This window comes from Macaca thibetana, chromosome 13, assembly GCF_024542745.1.
Source record: "Macaca thibetana thibetana isolate TM-01 chromosome 13, ASM2454274v1, whole genome shotgun sequence".
In the NCBI taxonomy this organism is placed as follows: domain Eukaryota; kingdom Metazoa; phylum Chordata; class Mammalia; order Primates; family Cercopithecidae; genus Macaca; species Macaca thibetana.
Genome location: NC_065590.1, coordinates 21,989,106 through 22,006,147, shown reverse-complemented (window position 1 = coordinate 22,006,147; position 17,042 = coordinate 21,989,106). Strand labels below are relative to the sequence as shown.

At 38.5% G+C, this 17,042-nt stretch overlaps 1 protein-coding gene across 3 annotated transcripts in view; it reads left to right on the top strand.

Annotated features, from left to right (window-relative positions):
• Positions 1-17,042, top strand: part of DNAH6 (dynein axonemal heavy chain 6) — a 368,310-nt gene that overhangs the window by 239,571 nt on the left and 111,697 nt on the right. For all 3 annotated transcript variants that reach the window (XM_050754693.1, XM_050754695.1, XM_050754692.1), the window contains exons 46-52: positions 5,492-5,723; positions 8,803-8,955; positions 10,831-10,971; positions 12,360-12,602; positions 14,643-14,810; positions 15,310-15,545; positions 16,729-16,990. In XM_050754693.1, coding sequence (XP_050610650.1) covers positions 5,492-5,723; positions 8,803-8,955; positions 10,831-10,971; positions 12,360-12,602; positions 14,643-14,810; positions 15,310-15,545; positions 16,729-16,990 — 1,435 coding nt within the window. The remainder of the gene's footprint in view (positions 1-5,491; positions 5,724-8,802; positions 8,956-10,830; positions 10,972-12,359; positions 12,603-14,642; positions 14,811-15,309; positions 15,546-16,728; positions 16,991-17,042) is intronic.

Here is a 17,042-nt window from a genome sequence, read left to right as displayed (position 1 = left end):
ACTTAAGAGTTATTGTTTAACATATTTTAAATATTTGTGGAATGAGCTTTCTATGGAATCCCCAGAGTCATTATTTTTGCTAAATATTAATTGATGGTTTTTGTTTGTTTTTATCTGTTCTGTCTTGTTACAAAAAGGATATGGGGTTGTTTACAGAGATACATGTACGGTATAACAAGGCTAATTCCATGCATACCTAAAGAAAGAGGAACTTCAAAATTATAGCAAAACAAGTTCAATCCAGGATCAGAGATTTCACCTGCTTGCGAGTCTGACTCTTACCCACTGCAAGTGTCCTGTGAGGGACACCCTTGACACATTCATAAGCATCCAGCCTAAATATCTGCAGTCCTTGGGGCACACTTTCTGAAGTGGCTCCTGTCCCGTTTGACAGTTCTAATGCTAAAATGATCTTTCCAGGATAAGCCAACATCTGCCTCCTGTGCTTCTGGTATCCATCCCATCCTGTGAAGCAGTCATGATTAAGGCACTCAGCGTGGGTATGAAACCATAATATGGAGCATCTCATTTACCTGGTACAACACTCTCTCTGTAGCTTAGGATCATAATCTCTTTACAAATAAGGCTCAGAGAATGTCCCAGTGCTCTGTTGCTACATAATAAGCCACTCCTATCCTTAGCAGATTCATTTTATCATCTCTCAATTTTCCCAACTGTTCTCTCTGAGCGTCTCTCTTGCAGTTACAATCAGACTGCCGCTGGAGTGCCTGGAGCATCTCCGCCTCCACGTAGTCTCTCCACTTGTCTCTCAGCATGGCAGCATCAGGGTGTCTGGGTTTCTCAACATGGTGGCTCAGGGCTCCAAAAGCAAGTGCCCCAAGACAGAGAGCCAGGCAGAAGCCAAACAACCTTTTTGACATAGTCTTGGAAGTCACATAGCATCATTTCTACTGTGCTCTTCTAGTCAGTGCAGTCATACAGGCCCACTCAAGGTCATAAGAAGAGGACAGAGACCCTATCTCTTGATGGGATCAAAGAGCAAGTAGGACCAGAGGCATTACTGCAGCCACTTTTTGGACAACGCAATGTGCCACAAAGAGATTAGGTAAATGGTCCAAAGTCCTCTAGTCAGTGAGTGGCAGGTGGGGATCACAGCCAGTGCTTCAGCTCTAACTCCACCGCAGGTGCCCCTACCCAAAATGGGCTCACTTTTTTCATAACAGCCCTCCAAATATTTGAAGACCATTCCCATATTCTTCTTAGCTTTATCTTCTCCAGGCAAAATTATCCCACATCTTTCTTATTGCCTGTTAGAGATTATTTCCAGTCTTCACATTCTGAGCACTTTATAATTTTTCAATGTTCTACTTAAAATGCAGCATCCAGATTTGATATCATATTCTGTGGAATAAATACAGTAAAATACAGTGAGAGTAGGATTTCCCGTGGTCTATTGCTGCAGCAAGATTTTCATGGCTTTGGTTTTTTTCCTGTGTCAACTGCATTTTAGCATTGGTCCTTGTTAATACTGACAATTGAATCCCTAGGATTTTTTTCACATAAACCATAAGCAAATAAAGTCTTCACCTGTTGCATATTTCATCTCTTTAATTAGCCCTAATTCAAGATTTGTGTTTGTCACAGCTTAAGTGTTATAACATAGGTCGTTTGTCATTGGCTTGTCCAGATGCCACTTGCTTCCCCTCTGTCCCCCTGGCAGCATACCCACATGCTATCCCCTAACAACTTTTATTCCCATCGCTTAGGCAGGCCCTAAGCCTACAAGGAAAAAAATAATGGAAGCATTTTGGTCTGAGAAACTTCCTGGAGAATAGACCAGACCATAGGCAAAGTTGGCTTAATTCTATTTATAATCTTTCTTACTTTTGTGAAAGAGAATTACCAGGCCCCTCAAGGTTTGCTTAAAATATTATAGCAGGAAATTAAAAACCATTTGTAGAATGGTGAAGATTTGGTTTTCAGATGCACAAAGGACTGCCATGTAAATAATGATGTAGACTGTCCTCTTTTATTCAAGAGAGGATCAGTAAGGAATCAGAGAAAACATATTTCTGCTTGTAAGAGCGATCAAACACCTAATACTGATTGGCAATGGAAAGGACTTTGTTATGAAAGTGAGTTATGGATTAATTACTAAATACTCAGTAATTTAGCACATACTACATTTCCATTTGTTGGTGACATTTTAGTTTTTGACTTTTTAACACGGGGTAAGTAAAAGTCTTGTAACTCAGGGGGGGAAATTTTGCTTCAGAGCTTGTACTTTCAAAGAGCAAATGCACCAGGCAGTTTCTGCCCATTGTGTGCCCCCAAAGTTGTCACCACGCTCCAAGGATAGTAGAACAAATCTATTAGTATTTAAGCCACTAATTAGGAGAACCATCTCTTGCCTGCTACGTGAGAGAAAATGTAACTTACCTACTAAATTAGAGAATTCTTACTAGGGGAAGTTTTCAATCCATTTATAAGTAAATTGCCAGAAAAAAAAAGTAATACTACAAAGCAGAATGGACAAGTAATTTGTTTCCAGTAGTTTCTGATAGAAATAATCAAACTACTATTAATAATAATATACATGAAATAAGGAAAGAGTGACATATAAAATGCAAGATTTTTATCATATTCAACATTTCATCAACTGTAGGACACTTGTACATTATGGGAAAAATAAGAAAACATTATTATCTATTCATTCTGCCCTCAATTTTATACTCGCCTGGGCAGCTGAAGGGAAATAAGCAAACAGACATCTGATGTGTCTCTCAGTAGATATGTACTGTGGCAGACACATAGCAATCACAATGGTGCTATGGGTCTTCGTTGTCCCAGTAGAGGAGTTGGCCAAAAGTTCTGGGGAAGAGGTTGACAAACTGCTTTGGTAAAGGGCCAGATAGAAAATATTTCAGGCTCTGCAGATCATACTGCAGCTACTCAACCCTGCTGTCATAATGCATAAGCAGCCACAGACAGTAAGTGAATGAATGAGCTTGGCTATGTTTCAACAAACTTTATTTATAGACACTAATATTTGAATTTCAAAGGATTTTCACATATCATGAAATATTACTCCTTTTTTAATAATTTAAGTTCTAGGGTACATGTGCACAATGTGCAGGTTTGTTACATATGCATACATGTGCCATGTTGGTGTGCTGCACCCATTAACTCGTCATTTACGTTAGGTATATCTCCTAATGCTATCCCTCCCCCATCCCCCAACCCCACGACAGGCCCAGGTATGTGATGTTCCCCACCCTGTGTCCAAGTGTTCTCATTGTTCAATTCCCACGTATGAGTGAGAACATGTGGTGTTTACTCTTTAAAAATTGTTTTCAACCATTAAAAAAAAATCTAAAAACCATTCTTAGCTCATGGGTCATTTAAAAAACCACATGGTTAAGGGGCAAGATTTGGCCCGCAGGCCATAGTTTGCTGACCCTGGTTTTAGACAAAGCCGTCTTACCTAGTCACTCAAGGTATGGAAAAAGTGGACCTGTCTGAGGAGCAGGAGAGGGTGTACAGGTGGAGGAAACAAATTTCAGTTTGATTCTTATTTCAGAAGATCCTAAATAATGACTGGGAGTCTGTGCCTTGTCCTGGAGGAAGACTTTTTAAATAAGTCCTCGTAGACTCCCTGTTCTGTTCTTACACTACATAGCTCCTATCTCCTGCCACCAAAGATGACGTGTACAGTAACTAACTGTTACAGTCTCTAGAAGTTGGTTACTTGAACGTAGAATTGATGGAGCACCCACCAAATGCTATGCACTGTTCTCACAGAGAAATGGACAGCATCCAGGCACCCATGATGGAGTTTATATGTGGGAAAGAGTTAGCAATGTTTTTCTCTCATGAGTTACAGTGACCATGTGTTGTTTTTGTAATCAAAAAATAATAAAGTCACTATAATTTTAAAATATTTGAACATTGTTTTCTTCAATTATCAGCAATATAAATAATCTACATAGATTAGATAGACAGATGATAGATAGATAGATAGATAGATAGACAGACAGACAGATAGATAGATAGATAATTTGCCAGAATAAGGAAGGGGAAGAAGAGGAAAACTAATTAAACCTGCTTTTACATTTCTCCCATGATTTCTAGATTTTAGACAATGGTAATAAGTTTTAAATTATGTTTATATTTTGTGTCTTCCTAAGAAGAATTTATTGACATTATCACCCCCTTTTCTATCATCTTAACAATGTATAGAATTGATTCTCATACATACTGGTCACCTTTATACTGATATCCCTTCCCCCTTCCCAGGTTTTTAAATTTCATTCATACTTCTGTATATCTTCAAGGAATCTTTTAGGGAGGCTCTGCAGATTATTTACTCTCTGAGCCATAACATGGTATTTTTCTCCCTCTAACCACTGTCTTGTAAAATGTCATCTTGTCGATAGATGCCTAAAGCCAGCCTGAAATTATTTGTTCCTTTGGGGATAATCCATTATTCTGCATTAGATAATCATCAACTTTTCAGTTATGTTTAAAACATAGATTTCTACTATAAAATTTCTACATGTAAATTACTTATAGATCTCCTAGGAAATATTTAGTGTTTTCTCTCTCCTCTAGTTTTCTTTCTTGATCTTTGGGGCTGTGGGTTCAGCCCCAGTGGTTTCTTCTATCATATCAGTCACCATTGCCTCCATTCTATTCCTTCTTCTCATTCCTGTAATTTCTATGATGTGGCCTCTGGGATTCCATTTGTTTCTCCTAGATTTGCCCTCCTTATCTTCCATCTTCTCTCCCATTATTTTAAGATCGCTATCTTTTTTCTGAGTTCTGGGTATATTCCTGGAGTTTGACCTCTACTTTTCCTGTTCAACTCTCCACGGTATTCTATTTGTGAGACTCATCACCTTCCACTCAGGTTTTCAGTTTAGTGGATTTTCCATCTCTACTCAACTTTTCCTAAATTTTCAAGGGGAGGGTTTACTCCTTTCTGAGCGCTCTCTCTCTCTAGTATCATCATTGCAGTGCTTTTCAAAATTCATGTTAACATGAATCAGAAACTTTATAAAATTTTGTTGGCATCCTGCAGTAAATCCATTTCAAGGTGTTCTGTTGATCTCTCCTTCTGCACTATGGTGTCTTTTTCTAGGTTTAGTGATTTTTTTCTGCTTGCTCATTCTTATAAATGGAAACCTGGGCTTGCCAATTGACAATATAAGTTGTGGCCTAGATCGAGTAGGGTCTCCAACAAAGTCCTTCAGACTTCAGGGAAAAGAGATTGTACTTTATTGTAAATTTGTATGACTAGGGCCGAGACCCAACAGCCTGTTAGGAATGGGGGAAAGGACGAAAAAGAGAAAAGCCAAGCAGTGCTGCTCACCAAACCCCGGCCTCAGATGCAGCCTGCTCTTCCCTTGCAGCATCCTGCCCCGGGAGGAGGCTCCACTGGCTACCAGCCTTCGGTTCTGGGGCAGGCTCTCTGAGCAGGATCCATGTCTGTGAACTTGAAATAAACCTTTCTCTGCTCTGATGTTTGCAGGATTGCTCGGATGATACGTCAAGAAAGAGGCAATGCCCTGCTTGTCGGAGTAGGAGGCACAGGAAAGCAGTCACTCACGAGACTTGCAGCTCATATATGCGGTTACAAATGTTTACAGATTGAACTCAGTCGGGGATATAATTATGATAGTTTTCATGAAGACCTGAGGAAGTTGTACAAAATGGCTGGTGTAGAAGACAAGAATATGGTTTTCCTTTTCACTGACACCCAGGTGTGTGTTTAAATAGCCCATGGGTAAGAACAGGAAATGTATGGGTGTTACAGTCGGGTGTGTGCTTTGAACAGTTTGTAGGATGAAGTTCAAGGGATTGCTCCCTTTGATAACACATTTCCCGCAGCTTGTAAAAGACTTTTATAATGCATTTTTATTTATTTTACCAAGTATTGTTTCCCTTCTTTAAATTCTTAGTAATTAAATTTGATCAAAGGTCAAGGAAGTAAGTTTTTAACTTTTCTTTGAGGGAAACGGCAAAGATAACAGAAGGTAATAAACTGTATAAACGTGCATATAAGAAAATAATTTACCAAAAATTCAATTAGGGAAACATGCCTTTACCTACAGAAAGGAAAAAGGAAGGGCTATCTTCTGGGTTAAATTACCTTTAAAATTGAAGTAGGATTACATCTATTCTATGACAGCTAATTTAACTGATCTCGAATTCATTCTATAGCAGAGGACTTTCTACATTGATTATTCTTGGATATTTTCTCTTTAGAGAAAATAAACTTGTCTAGAAATTAGCCAAGGAATAAAAACGTGATAGATTCGATGCATACCTTTTTTAAAAAAATATTGTAAGCAGAATTAAATACAAACAAATAATTGGAAAACTATTTTTAATATCTATGACATGCAATGAGTTTGTATCCTATTATAAAAATACTTATTACAAATGAAAAAGGAAAAGTCAAGCATATCTGTAGAAGAAATAGAAAAAATGTGGTAGAATGTAAATACACAGTTCCAGAAAACAAAGGCCTTTAAACACCTGAAAAATTGTCAACCTCACCATTAATGAAGGAAATTATAATAAATAAAAATGTCAGTGAGTTGGCCTTGCAAGTTGATAAAGGTTAAAAATCATAATATACAGTGTTGGCAGAGGTGTGGGAATAATAGGCCGGTTTATTCTTCACTGGGAGATCATAAATTAGCAAAATCTTTCTGGAAAGTAGTTGGCAATATGCAGGTAAAGCCTTTACATTTCTTTTACATTATAATCAAAGCTACATACAGTTGCACGTATGAGGATATCTACTGTAATGTTTTAAAATAATAACCTGAGAGAGTATTAATGTCCACTGAGAGAAAGTCGTATACATAATATCTGTTATAACCATATACTAGAGCACTATGTAAAAACTTTAAAATTATAGAAACATACAAATTTTAATGTATATCTAGACATGTATGCCCCATGTACAAAGAGAAAACATTTGAATCATGGGATTGTGAGTGATTTTTATTTTCTTAGTTTTGCTTATCTGTAGTTTCTAATTATCCTAAAATTAAGATATTTCTGATAGTGTTTTTAACATTGCTTTAAAAAATCAAACAAGTTATGTAAAAAGTCTCCAAGTATTAAAGCTCCAAAGATCAAATGATATTGTGTTGCTTCTCTTTAGACAAAAAGTTATTGCATTCTGTTGAAAGCCCCAATCAATCTCAAATGTTCTGCAGGAATGAAGAGTAAACGTAACCACAAAAATAAAAGTGCATGTGTCTATACATGAACTTATATATATACACAAAACATTATAAATGTGAGAAGAAATTGAGAGAAGCAAGATGTTAAAAATAGAGTTTAATTGGCTGTAACTAACAAATACAAAGTAGAAATAAGTATGATTAGATATTTTGCCTAATATAATTTCTAAGCTACAATTAATAGCTATATACTATATTTCATATTTTACAGAGAAAGCAAATATTTTCTAATACTACTGAATGTTTACAAAACTTAATCACATACTAGATTTAAAGAAATTTTTATTAAATTGTGAGAAGCATAAGCTGTACTCATTCTTTGCCCATGCTTTAATCAAAGGAGAAATTAATGATGTGTCTTAGGACTTTAAAATACTCATATAAAAATCAAGAAAGTCAAAATCTCTTAGAGACTAAGGAAAATGAACTTAATATAAATAAAAATCTATGGAATGCAACCCAACAGTTCTCAAATTTACATTTATAGATCTGAATCAAAAATTAGAAGCTACACAAATTAGTTCACTTAAAACTTTAGGAGGGAAAAATGTCACAAGACACATAAGAAAATGAAACAAGATAAAAGCAGAAGTAAATTAGAACACAGAAAGCTACTGTTTATTCTTGGGGAAAATTGACAGACACAATTATACCAAGTTCATTAAGAAAAACAAAAAGTTTCAAATGAAGAAAATAAAATAACAGATATCTTGTCATAGTTAAATGTATAGTACTCAAACTTCTATATAACTAAAAAGCTAGCTGAAATAAAGGGTGAGAGATTACTTTTAAATATGCATCAATGTTGAGAGACAAAAAGTCTATTTCAAAATATGTAAATTACTCATACAAATTTGAAAGAAAACTCCAAGATGCAGATGGTTGCAAAGTTTAGGTCAATTTTTTAATGGACAGTAATAAATATGGGATAATATTTTCCCTTGCCAATAATCAAAAACATCCAAACTAAATTCTCCAAAAGAAAGCATTTATTATACGTTCCAAATTAACAAAAATAAATGTTAAAAATCAATGAAGTCACACTTGAATTGAATGAGAAATACTAAAATCTTCAAAATCCAGAAAATATTTATGCATTTAATTGGTAATCTCACTCCTGGGAATTTGTTTCAAGAAAATAATCCAAGTAAGAAGAAAAGCTATATGCCTAAAATTGTTCTTATAAACAAGAGTGTAAGCTATCTCTGTCCATGTAAATGTATAGTGCATCAGCTCAACGGTGCATTCTGCTTCTATATTTGTGATAAATATGATGAGTACATTACAGAACTGTGGGTTAGTATTAATGATAAAATGGTAACTGAAGGGGGCAGAATATAAAATACTTGCACATATGACTTGACCCAGGTAAAATGGGAATGCCTGCTAAGAAACAAAACACAAAGGAAAAATGAAAAATCAGTGCACTTGCTATGTTAGAACTTCAGGGTTTCATGTAATTTTTAAGATTATATTCTCTTAAAGATACAATCGATTCCTGTGAATTTTAGAATAAATATTTGCTTAGTAATAAATGGAAAATGATTAAGCAAGTTGTAATGATCACTGCCTTCTTCTACAGATTGTAGTGGAGGAGTTCCTAGAAGATATAAATAACATCCTGAACTCAGGTGAAGTGCCTAATTTATTTGAAAAGGATGAACTGGAGCAGGTTTTAGCGGCCACCAGACCAAAAGCAAAAGAAGTAGGAATTTCCGAGGGGAACAGAGATGAGGTAGGACGTGCCAGAGTAGTTATGTGGCTTTATCACAAAAAGATTTCTTCACCTTTTATTTAACCATTCACTGATCCCCTGAAGGGGTCCATGAATAGAATATTTTTCAATGTAATTGGTTTCCTTTGTGTTCTATGTATTTTATTTTCGGTGTTTAAAGCATTGGTGCACCAGACTTCCAGAAAGTTCTGTGGGAAACAGAAAACAGAAATCCCACTGCCCCACGGAGGTCATAGTCTTGTCCAAACTGGCTAGCCTCTCTTATTCCTCTTTAAGCACCAGTTTATTCCACACACTGCAGCATCCTCCTGTGGAGGGCTGAAGGCTTAGGTCTAGTATTGTTGATGCCCTTGCCTAGCAGCAATGTTACAACACAGCAAAGCAGGAATGTGTTTTCTCTCACTCTCTCGGGAACAGTGTGGCTGCTGAACGCTGCCATTTTCCAACACCATGCTAGATCCCATACACCGTTACTTGCTCACCCCAGCTTTTTTCCTGGTTTCTGCACCTTCTTTAACTTTCTGGCTGTTCTTTCTTATATCTTTACTGTTTCCCTTTATGAGAATTGTCTCTCCTGCTAGGTCGGAGATTATAGGTACAGATGCAAGTCTACTTCTGCTAATGTAAGCAGGAAGGGATTTATTAAAGGGATACAGAATCATTGGAAGGGCCAAAGAAAGAAACTCCAGACTGAACTCCTTGGAATGAATATAAAATGTACACTGTAGAAGTCAATGGTCAAGGTGGTAGCCGCCTCTGCCACAACCATTCCTGCTGAAGCAGGGAGCCACTAAACCAGTCAGTGTGCCTCCGTGTCAACCGTCAGCTCCAGAGCCATGTGTCCCCCATCACATCAGGAAGCAGCTGAAATCAGGAGCCACTTCCAGAGATAATAGCTCCAGGATAGTTCCTCAGAGAGCTAAGAATTAAACTACCATTTGATCCAGCAATCCCATTACTGGTATATACCCAAAGGAAAATAAATCATTCTACCAAAAAGACATATGCACCTGTATGTTCACTGCAGCACTATTCACAACAGCAAAGACATGGAACCAACTCAGGTGCCCATCAATGATGGATTAGATAAAGAAAATGTGACAGGTGTACACCATGGAAAACTACATGGCCATAAAAAAGATTGAAATCGTGTCCTTTACAGTAACATGGATGCAGCTGGAGGTCATTATCATAAGCAAATAGTGCAGAAACAGAAAACCAAATACCACCTGTTCCCACTTACAGCTAAACATTGGGTAACATGGACATAAAGATGGGAACAATAGACGCCGCAGAATAAAAGAGCAGGGAGGGAGAGAGGGATGAAAGGGTTGAAAACCTACCTATTGAGTACTGTGCTTACTTCCTGGGTGACAAGATCAGTCACACTCCAAACCCCAGAATCATTCATTATACCTTTATAACAAACCTGCACATGTACCCCCAGAATCTAAAATAAAAGTTGAAAAAGAAAAAAAAAACTCCCATACTATGCGACTTCTGCCAGACTCTGCACTTATAAAACCTGATGCTGTGCAGCACCCTGGCCCTCTCTCCCAGTTGTCCTCTGCCCCACAGCAAAACCTTGTATGAATGGCCCTTTATTCAAATGATCTCCTCAAGTACACGGGTGAAAGGGACCTAAATCACATCCAGAACCCTAGCTGCGATGGAGTTTGCAAAATGACATTTTTAATCTTTCCAGACTGTGTGAGAGAAAGAGGTTGGAGTGAATGTTGAATAAGAAAATTTACATATCTACTATACTGACATTTTATATTTGATATTGGGAGCCTCAGATGCATTAGCCAACACTTATTTTCATTGTTGCTTAGTCATTATTTTAAACTGAAAAAATATCTTTCTTTTTGTCAGGTGTTTCAATACTTTATCAGCAGAGTGCGTCAGAAGCTGCACATTGTCCTCTGCATGAGCCCAGTTGGGGAGGCCTTTCGGTCCCGGTGCAGGATGTTTCCATCACTTGTGAACTGCTGCACCATTGACTGGTTTGTGCAGGTTGGTGACATCCCGGGATATCTGTTTGAGAAGTTGGACTTGCTTGACTTTAAAGGGGTTAACACATTGTCCAAGAGTAACTCGTGGGTACTTGTATTAGCTTTAAAGACTACTAGGAATTTATTCATGTAGGGAATGACCGTGGCAATCATAGAACAAAGACAAAACAGAATTTGTAAAGGAAGAGGAGACCATTGAATTTAGCAATGTGGAAGTTATCAGCGATCTTGACAAAATCTGTTTCAATGGACGGTGGGGGAAAGGGTTCAAGAGAGAAGAGGGGAGAGAAATCTGAGTCAATGATTACAGGCAACACTTTTGAGTTTTGCCCCAAAGGAAAGCAGAGAGATGGAGCAAGAACTAGGGGACATGTGAGGTCAAGAGAGAAGTATTTTTAAATGTGAAACACAAGTGGCATGCATGTGTGCTGATGTAAATGATCCAGAAAAGATAAATATATTGATGATGCAGCATACCGTGTTAAGCACTGTGGGACCAGTGACCTTGATTAAGCAAGAAGGGATAAGAATGAGTCCTCAAAGAAGGGGCTGACTTGGTCAGGGAGCATCCACAGCCTACCCCTGAGTAACAGGTGGGGAGGCAAAATATATGAGCACAGATGCAGGTAGTGGGAAGATGTGGGGATAAGAGCTCATTGAAGTTCTGTTTTCATTGCTGTTATTTTTTAGTGATATGGGTAGTGAGGTCATCAGCTGAGAGTGAAGAAGAAAGACTAAGTGTCAGCAGTTTAAGGAAGTAGAATCAGGTGTGAAATACTCAGGAGAGCACAAAACTGATATATTAAAAAAAGGTAGAAGCATTTCTGGGCTGCACTAAGAGCTAATAATCATAAATTTAAAGTGATACTAATCGGCAAGGTTGTGCATTTTTCTCTAGCCATGCTCAGCTGCACAGTTGCAGGCATGGAGTAAGAGAGTTGCATTTGACCAATGCTCAGGTGAGTTCAAAGAAGCAAGAGAGGAGCAAAGGAGTTGAGGTGTGCAGGACAGTAATTATAATGATGGACGTGAGGTCCCAACTATGTAACAAACGGAGTGAGAGCATAAGGTCCCTATAACATATGTGATTTATTTATGGAATTCTAGAAACACCCAATCATTAATTCATTCAGTCAACAAATATTTATTGAACAACTTCTGTGTGCATGATACTGTGGAGACATACTGGTCAGTAAATGCAGACCCAGGCACCCCTCAAATGGACAGAGCCCTTCAGTTCATTAAGCACCATGGACATGAGTAGGAGTTAACTAGGTGAAGAGGGGACTGGGCAAGGAGGAATTCCTGAGAAATATGTTTTTCTTGGTATTGAACTGTATGTTATTGAAATGACACAATAGATTTTCTAGATTTTTCCTTGATTCACAGTGGCCCAGAGAAGCACTTCTTTCTGTGTCAAAGACATTTTTCTCACAAGTCGATACTGGAAATGAGGACCTGAAAGAAAAGCTTCCCTTGATGTGTGTGAACGTTCACCTGAGTGTCTCCAGCATGGCAGAGCGCTATTACAATGAGCTGCGCAGGCGGTACTACACAACACCCACCTCCTACCTGGAGCTCATCAATCTTTACCTATCTATGCTGTCTGAAAAAAGGAGGCAGATTATTTCAGTAGGTTCAATATTGTCCATGAAAATATTGTTTTGCTTGAACTCAGAACTTTTGAGAAAGCGTGGAAACTCTATGCACTGTCTTACCTGTCAGGGCCCTGTATTAGTCCATTCTCACACTGGTATAAAGAAATACCTGAGACTGGGTAATTTATAAGAAAAGAGATGTAATTGGCTCACAGTTCTGCAGGTTGTACAGGAAGCATAATGCTGGCATCTGCTCAGCTTTTGGGGAGGCCTCGGGAAACTTTCAATCATGGCAGAAGGCGAAGAGGAAACAGGCACATTTTATGTGGCAAGAGCAGTAGCAAGAGAGAGAGGGGGGTGGTGCCACAAACTTTTAAACAACCAGATCTCACAAGAACTCACTATCATGATGACAGCACCAAAGGGGGGATGTTGGTAAACCATGAGAAACTGCCCCCATGATCCAATTACCTCCCACCAGGCCCCACCTCCAGCATTGGAGATTACATTTCAACATAAGATTTGGGTGGGGACAGAGATCCAAACCATATCAGGCCCTCTCCATCCTGATATGTGCCCCTGACAACCTAAAATATGACCAAAAAGTGTTTCCTGCTGTCGGTCTGAGGGCCTTCTCCTTTCTCAAGAATTTTATATATATATATATTCCTTCTGTCATTTATGCAAGTATCCTTACTCAGTAGAATGATATGGGCATCACAAGACCATCAAAGTTATGCAGTGAACTTGTCATCTCTGTGGTATTTAATACAGAGGAAAACATTTTGTTAAGCAATACAGATGGTGTTTTAAAGAACATGTGCCAGTGGTATCAGTCAAACTATGTACAGCCTATGTTCTGCCTCTGGCTGTGCAACTTTGAGCACATTAGTCATTTCTCTAAGCCTTAGTAGAAAATAAGGCTAAAAGAAAATCTGTATCTACCTGTTGGCTTGTCGTGGAATTTAAGACACTGTTAGTGAATTCCTGAAACAGTGATCTGACACATATAAAGTGCTCAGAAAATAAAAGCTGCCATCATCATCATCATCAGGATATTAATACGACCTACAATTTTCTACATTTTAAACACACTAAAAAGGGAAGCACTTACAATATAGATATTTAAATTTTTTGGAGGATTTTTACCTGGTAAAATGCCTGCCTTGTGAAATAACTTGACCAATATTTTTGAAATCTGCCCATTTTAACCAAGCATTCTTTTTTTTTTTTTTTTTTGAAATGGAGTCTCGCTCTGTCGCCCAGGCTGAAGTGCAGTGGCACTATCTCAGCTCACTGCAACCTCCGCCTCCTGGGTTTGTGCCATTCTCCTGCCTCAGCCTTCCAAGTAGCTGGGACTATAGGCACCCGCCACCACGCCCGGCTAATTTTTGGTATTTTTAGTAGAGACGGGGTTTCGCCATAGCCAGGATGGTCTTCATCTCCTGACCTTGTGATCCGCCCACCTCGACCTCCCAAAGTGCTGGGATTACAGGCGTGAGCCACCGCGGCTGGCCATGAGCCAAGCTTTCTGACTCACTTTCGAAAAACAGTTCTTCCCAGGTGTTTCCTTTACCAGATGCCACCCCTTTGATCATGGTCAAGAGTTTTCTACCACAGGGAAGTAGGTTCATATCCAGCAGCCAGAGCTAGACCCTCTGGACCTCATCTCCCTAGGGGTCCTCAGCCCTGCTGGCCAGAGCAAACAAGCTCCCAGAGCTGCAACCTCCAGGGATTCACATCTGGACCTGTTCCTCACTCATTCAACATGCTACCACGGGGAATAAAAACAGTACCATGTGGTCCTCACTATCAGTGAGCCACAGCCCAGTGACATCCCACTGCTGTGGCCAGAGGGCATGGATCCAAACAACTGTGATGAAGTCATGGCCATTTCTAGAGTTCCATTACCTGAACATTTCCCAGTTTGTAATATGTTCACAACCTGAATTATTACAAACTGATTTACCAATTCTGTAGATGTAAAAGTCTAATACATGAGTAATATGTGTTCGATACCAGTAAACTTAGAGTTATAATGCTCATTATAATAGAAATTTTCATTGTCACTTAGGCACGAGATCGGGTGAAGAATGGTCTCACCAAGCTACTAGAAACAAACGTACTAGTAGATAAAATGAAATTAGATCTTTCAGCTTTAGAACCTGTACTTTTAATAAAGTCACAAGATGTTGAAGCCCTGATGGAAAAATTGGCAGTGGATCAAGAAAGTGCCGATCAGGTATGCTGCAGTTCCTGAGAATGTGGAAAAGGCTTCAGTCAGCAACTGATCACTTATACACAGTGAGACACGATTGGATTTTTAATTATATATGTTATTAAAATAATTAAGTGATAGATTTAGCAAAGTTTTTTTTTTTTTAGCAATTAGAAATGCTTTTAAGTTGTAAACAATCTCCCTTTACTAAATCAGTTTGGCTCTGTCCCCAAGAATTGATGCAGCCCAATGAATGGGATAGAGAATTGTGAGAAAAGCACCACCTACAAATGTAAAGCAACTGTGTCGCTCCTAAGATGGAACTGTTTGTTGTAAGTTTATATTCATTATGCTATTGGCATGGCATAGATGGACAAAGGAGAGCATAAAATGCAATCTAGCTAATAGCCTTTCATCATTACTCTAATCCAAAGGGCAAATATGATTCATTATTATTGGCTTTGTTTTAAACATTAAAATTCAAATAATGAGGCCACTTAAGCAGTCATGTCTCAATGGTTAGGTCCGTAACACTGTGCAGGAGGACGAAGCAACAGCAAAAGTCAAAGCTGAAGAAACCCAAGCAATAGCTGATGATGCTCAAAGAGATCTTGACGAGGCACTACCTGCACTGGATGCTGCCAACAAAGCACTGGATTCCTTAGATAAGGCAGATATATCTGAAATCAGAGTTTTTACAAAGCCCCCAGATTTGGTCATGACAGTAATGGAAGCAATCTCCATTCTCTTGAATGCCAAGTGAGTAATTCAGAATCACGTATTGCCATGATACCTGGTAAGAGTTCTTTACTGTTTTCCTCTATGGTAATTTATATATTCATTCCCTTCTCAACCTTCTCATTGCTTCAACTGATCATTCAACAAATTGATTCAAGGAACATTTTCTTCCCCAACATCTATTTTGTACTAGATGGTGGAAGATATGTTTTTCTCTACAAGATATACACAGGCTAGTGGGAAGTAGACATGAAAACTAATAATTTCATTATAACGTGAGAGTTGTATAGTATTGGGAGTGCTGAGCAAACAGTGCCTTAGTCCAGCTGGGGATGTGCAAGCAGGTTTCTTGGAAAACAATGCTCAGTTGGATAGCGGGACCGTAGGCGAGCTCAGGAATGAGCTTTGATGTTCTTGGAATGGGATGGGGCTGGGCAGGAGACCAGTGATTACATCATGAAAGGTCTTGAATACTGCACTAAACACTTCAGTTTTCATCTTGGAGATACGTAGTTTTCAAACTTTCTTTAGCAATACAAACATTTTTTCAATAAAATTATGTTGTAATGAACCTTTCTATGTAAAACTGGGCAAAGGGCTCAGAGCACCACAGCACCACCAGGCCTCCAGGAGACAGGGTGGAGAAGTTCCCACTGACCTTAAACTGGTACTTCGGTAGGGCCCAGGGAGCTCTGCAGAGCACAGACAGAGAGCTGTGGGCAGAAGGGACTGAGAATCGTTGAACATTTTTTATCTAATCAGATTTTCATGGTAGAAAGATCAATCTGGCAAAAGTTCAGAAGAGCAAAGTTCAAAGAGACATAAAGCCCAGTTAGAAACCAATTGCAGTGTCCTGGCAGGTGATTTTAAGGGTGGGAACTATGATAAAGGAGGTAAAATGTGAGTGCCTGCAGCATTTTAAAAATAAAACTATTGTTTCTATAATGCCTTACATTTGTAAAACTATGATTTTGTAATTCTTTCTCTACCAAAGCTGGGTTGCATGCAACCTTAGTCACCCATTTTCTTTTCGCCCCATGAATTAATTGTGGTTCACCTAACTACCAATTACTAGAATTACAGTACCGAGATTAAAATTACCAGCTTATTGGGATAATATCATAATGTTCTCAAAGAAATACATTTCTTTTGTTCTTATATTGCTTCATTTCAGTGCTATTAATATATCATGTCTGTCTTTCAGGCCTGATTGGGCATCAGCAAAGCAACTTCTTGGTGACTCTAACTTTCTAAAAAGGCTTTTAGAATATGATAAGGAGAACATAAAGCCTCAGATATTGGCAAAGCTTCAAAAGTATATTAATAATCCTGATTTTGTGCCTGAAAAAGTGGAGAAAGTGTCCAAAGCATGTAAATCTATGTGCATGTGGGTAAGAGCTATGGATTTGTACTCTCGAGTGGTCAAGGTCGTTGAACCAAAAAGACAAAAGCTCCGTGCTGCACAGGTACATTTTCTGTATTGTGATATTTTATAGAATTGAAGACCATGATCGCCAA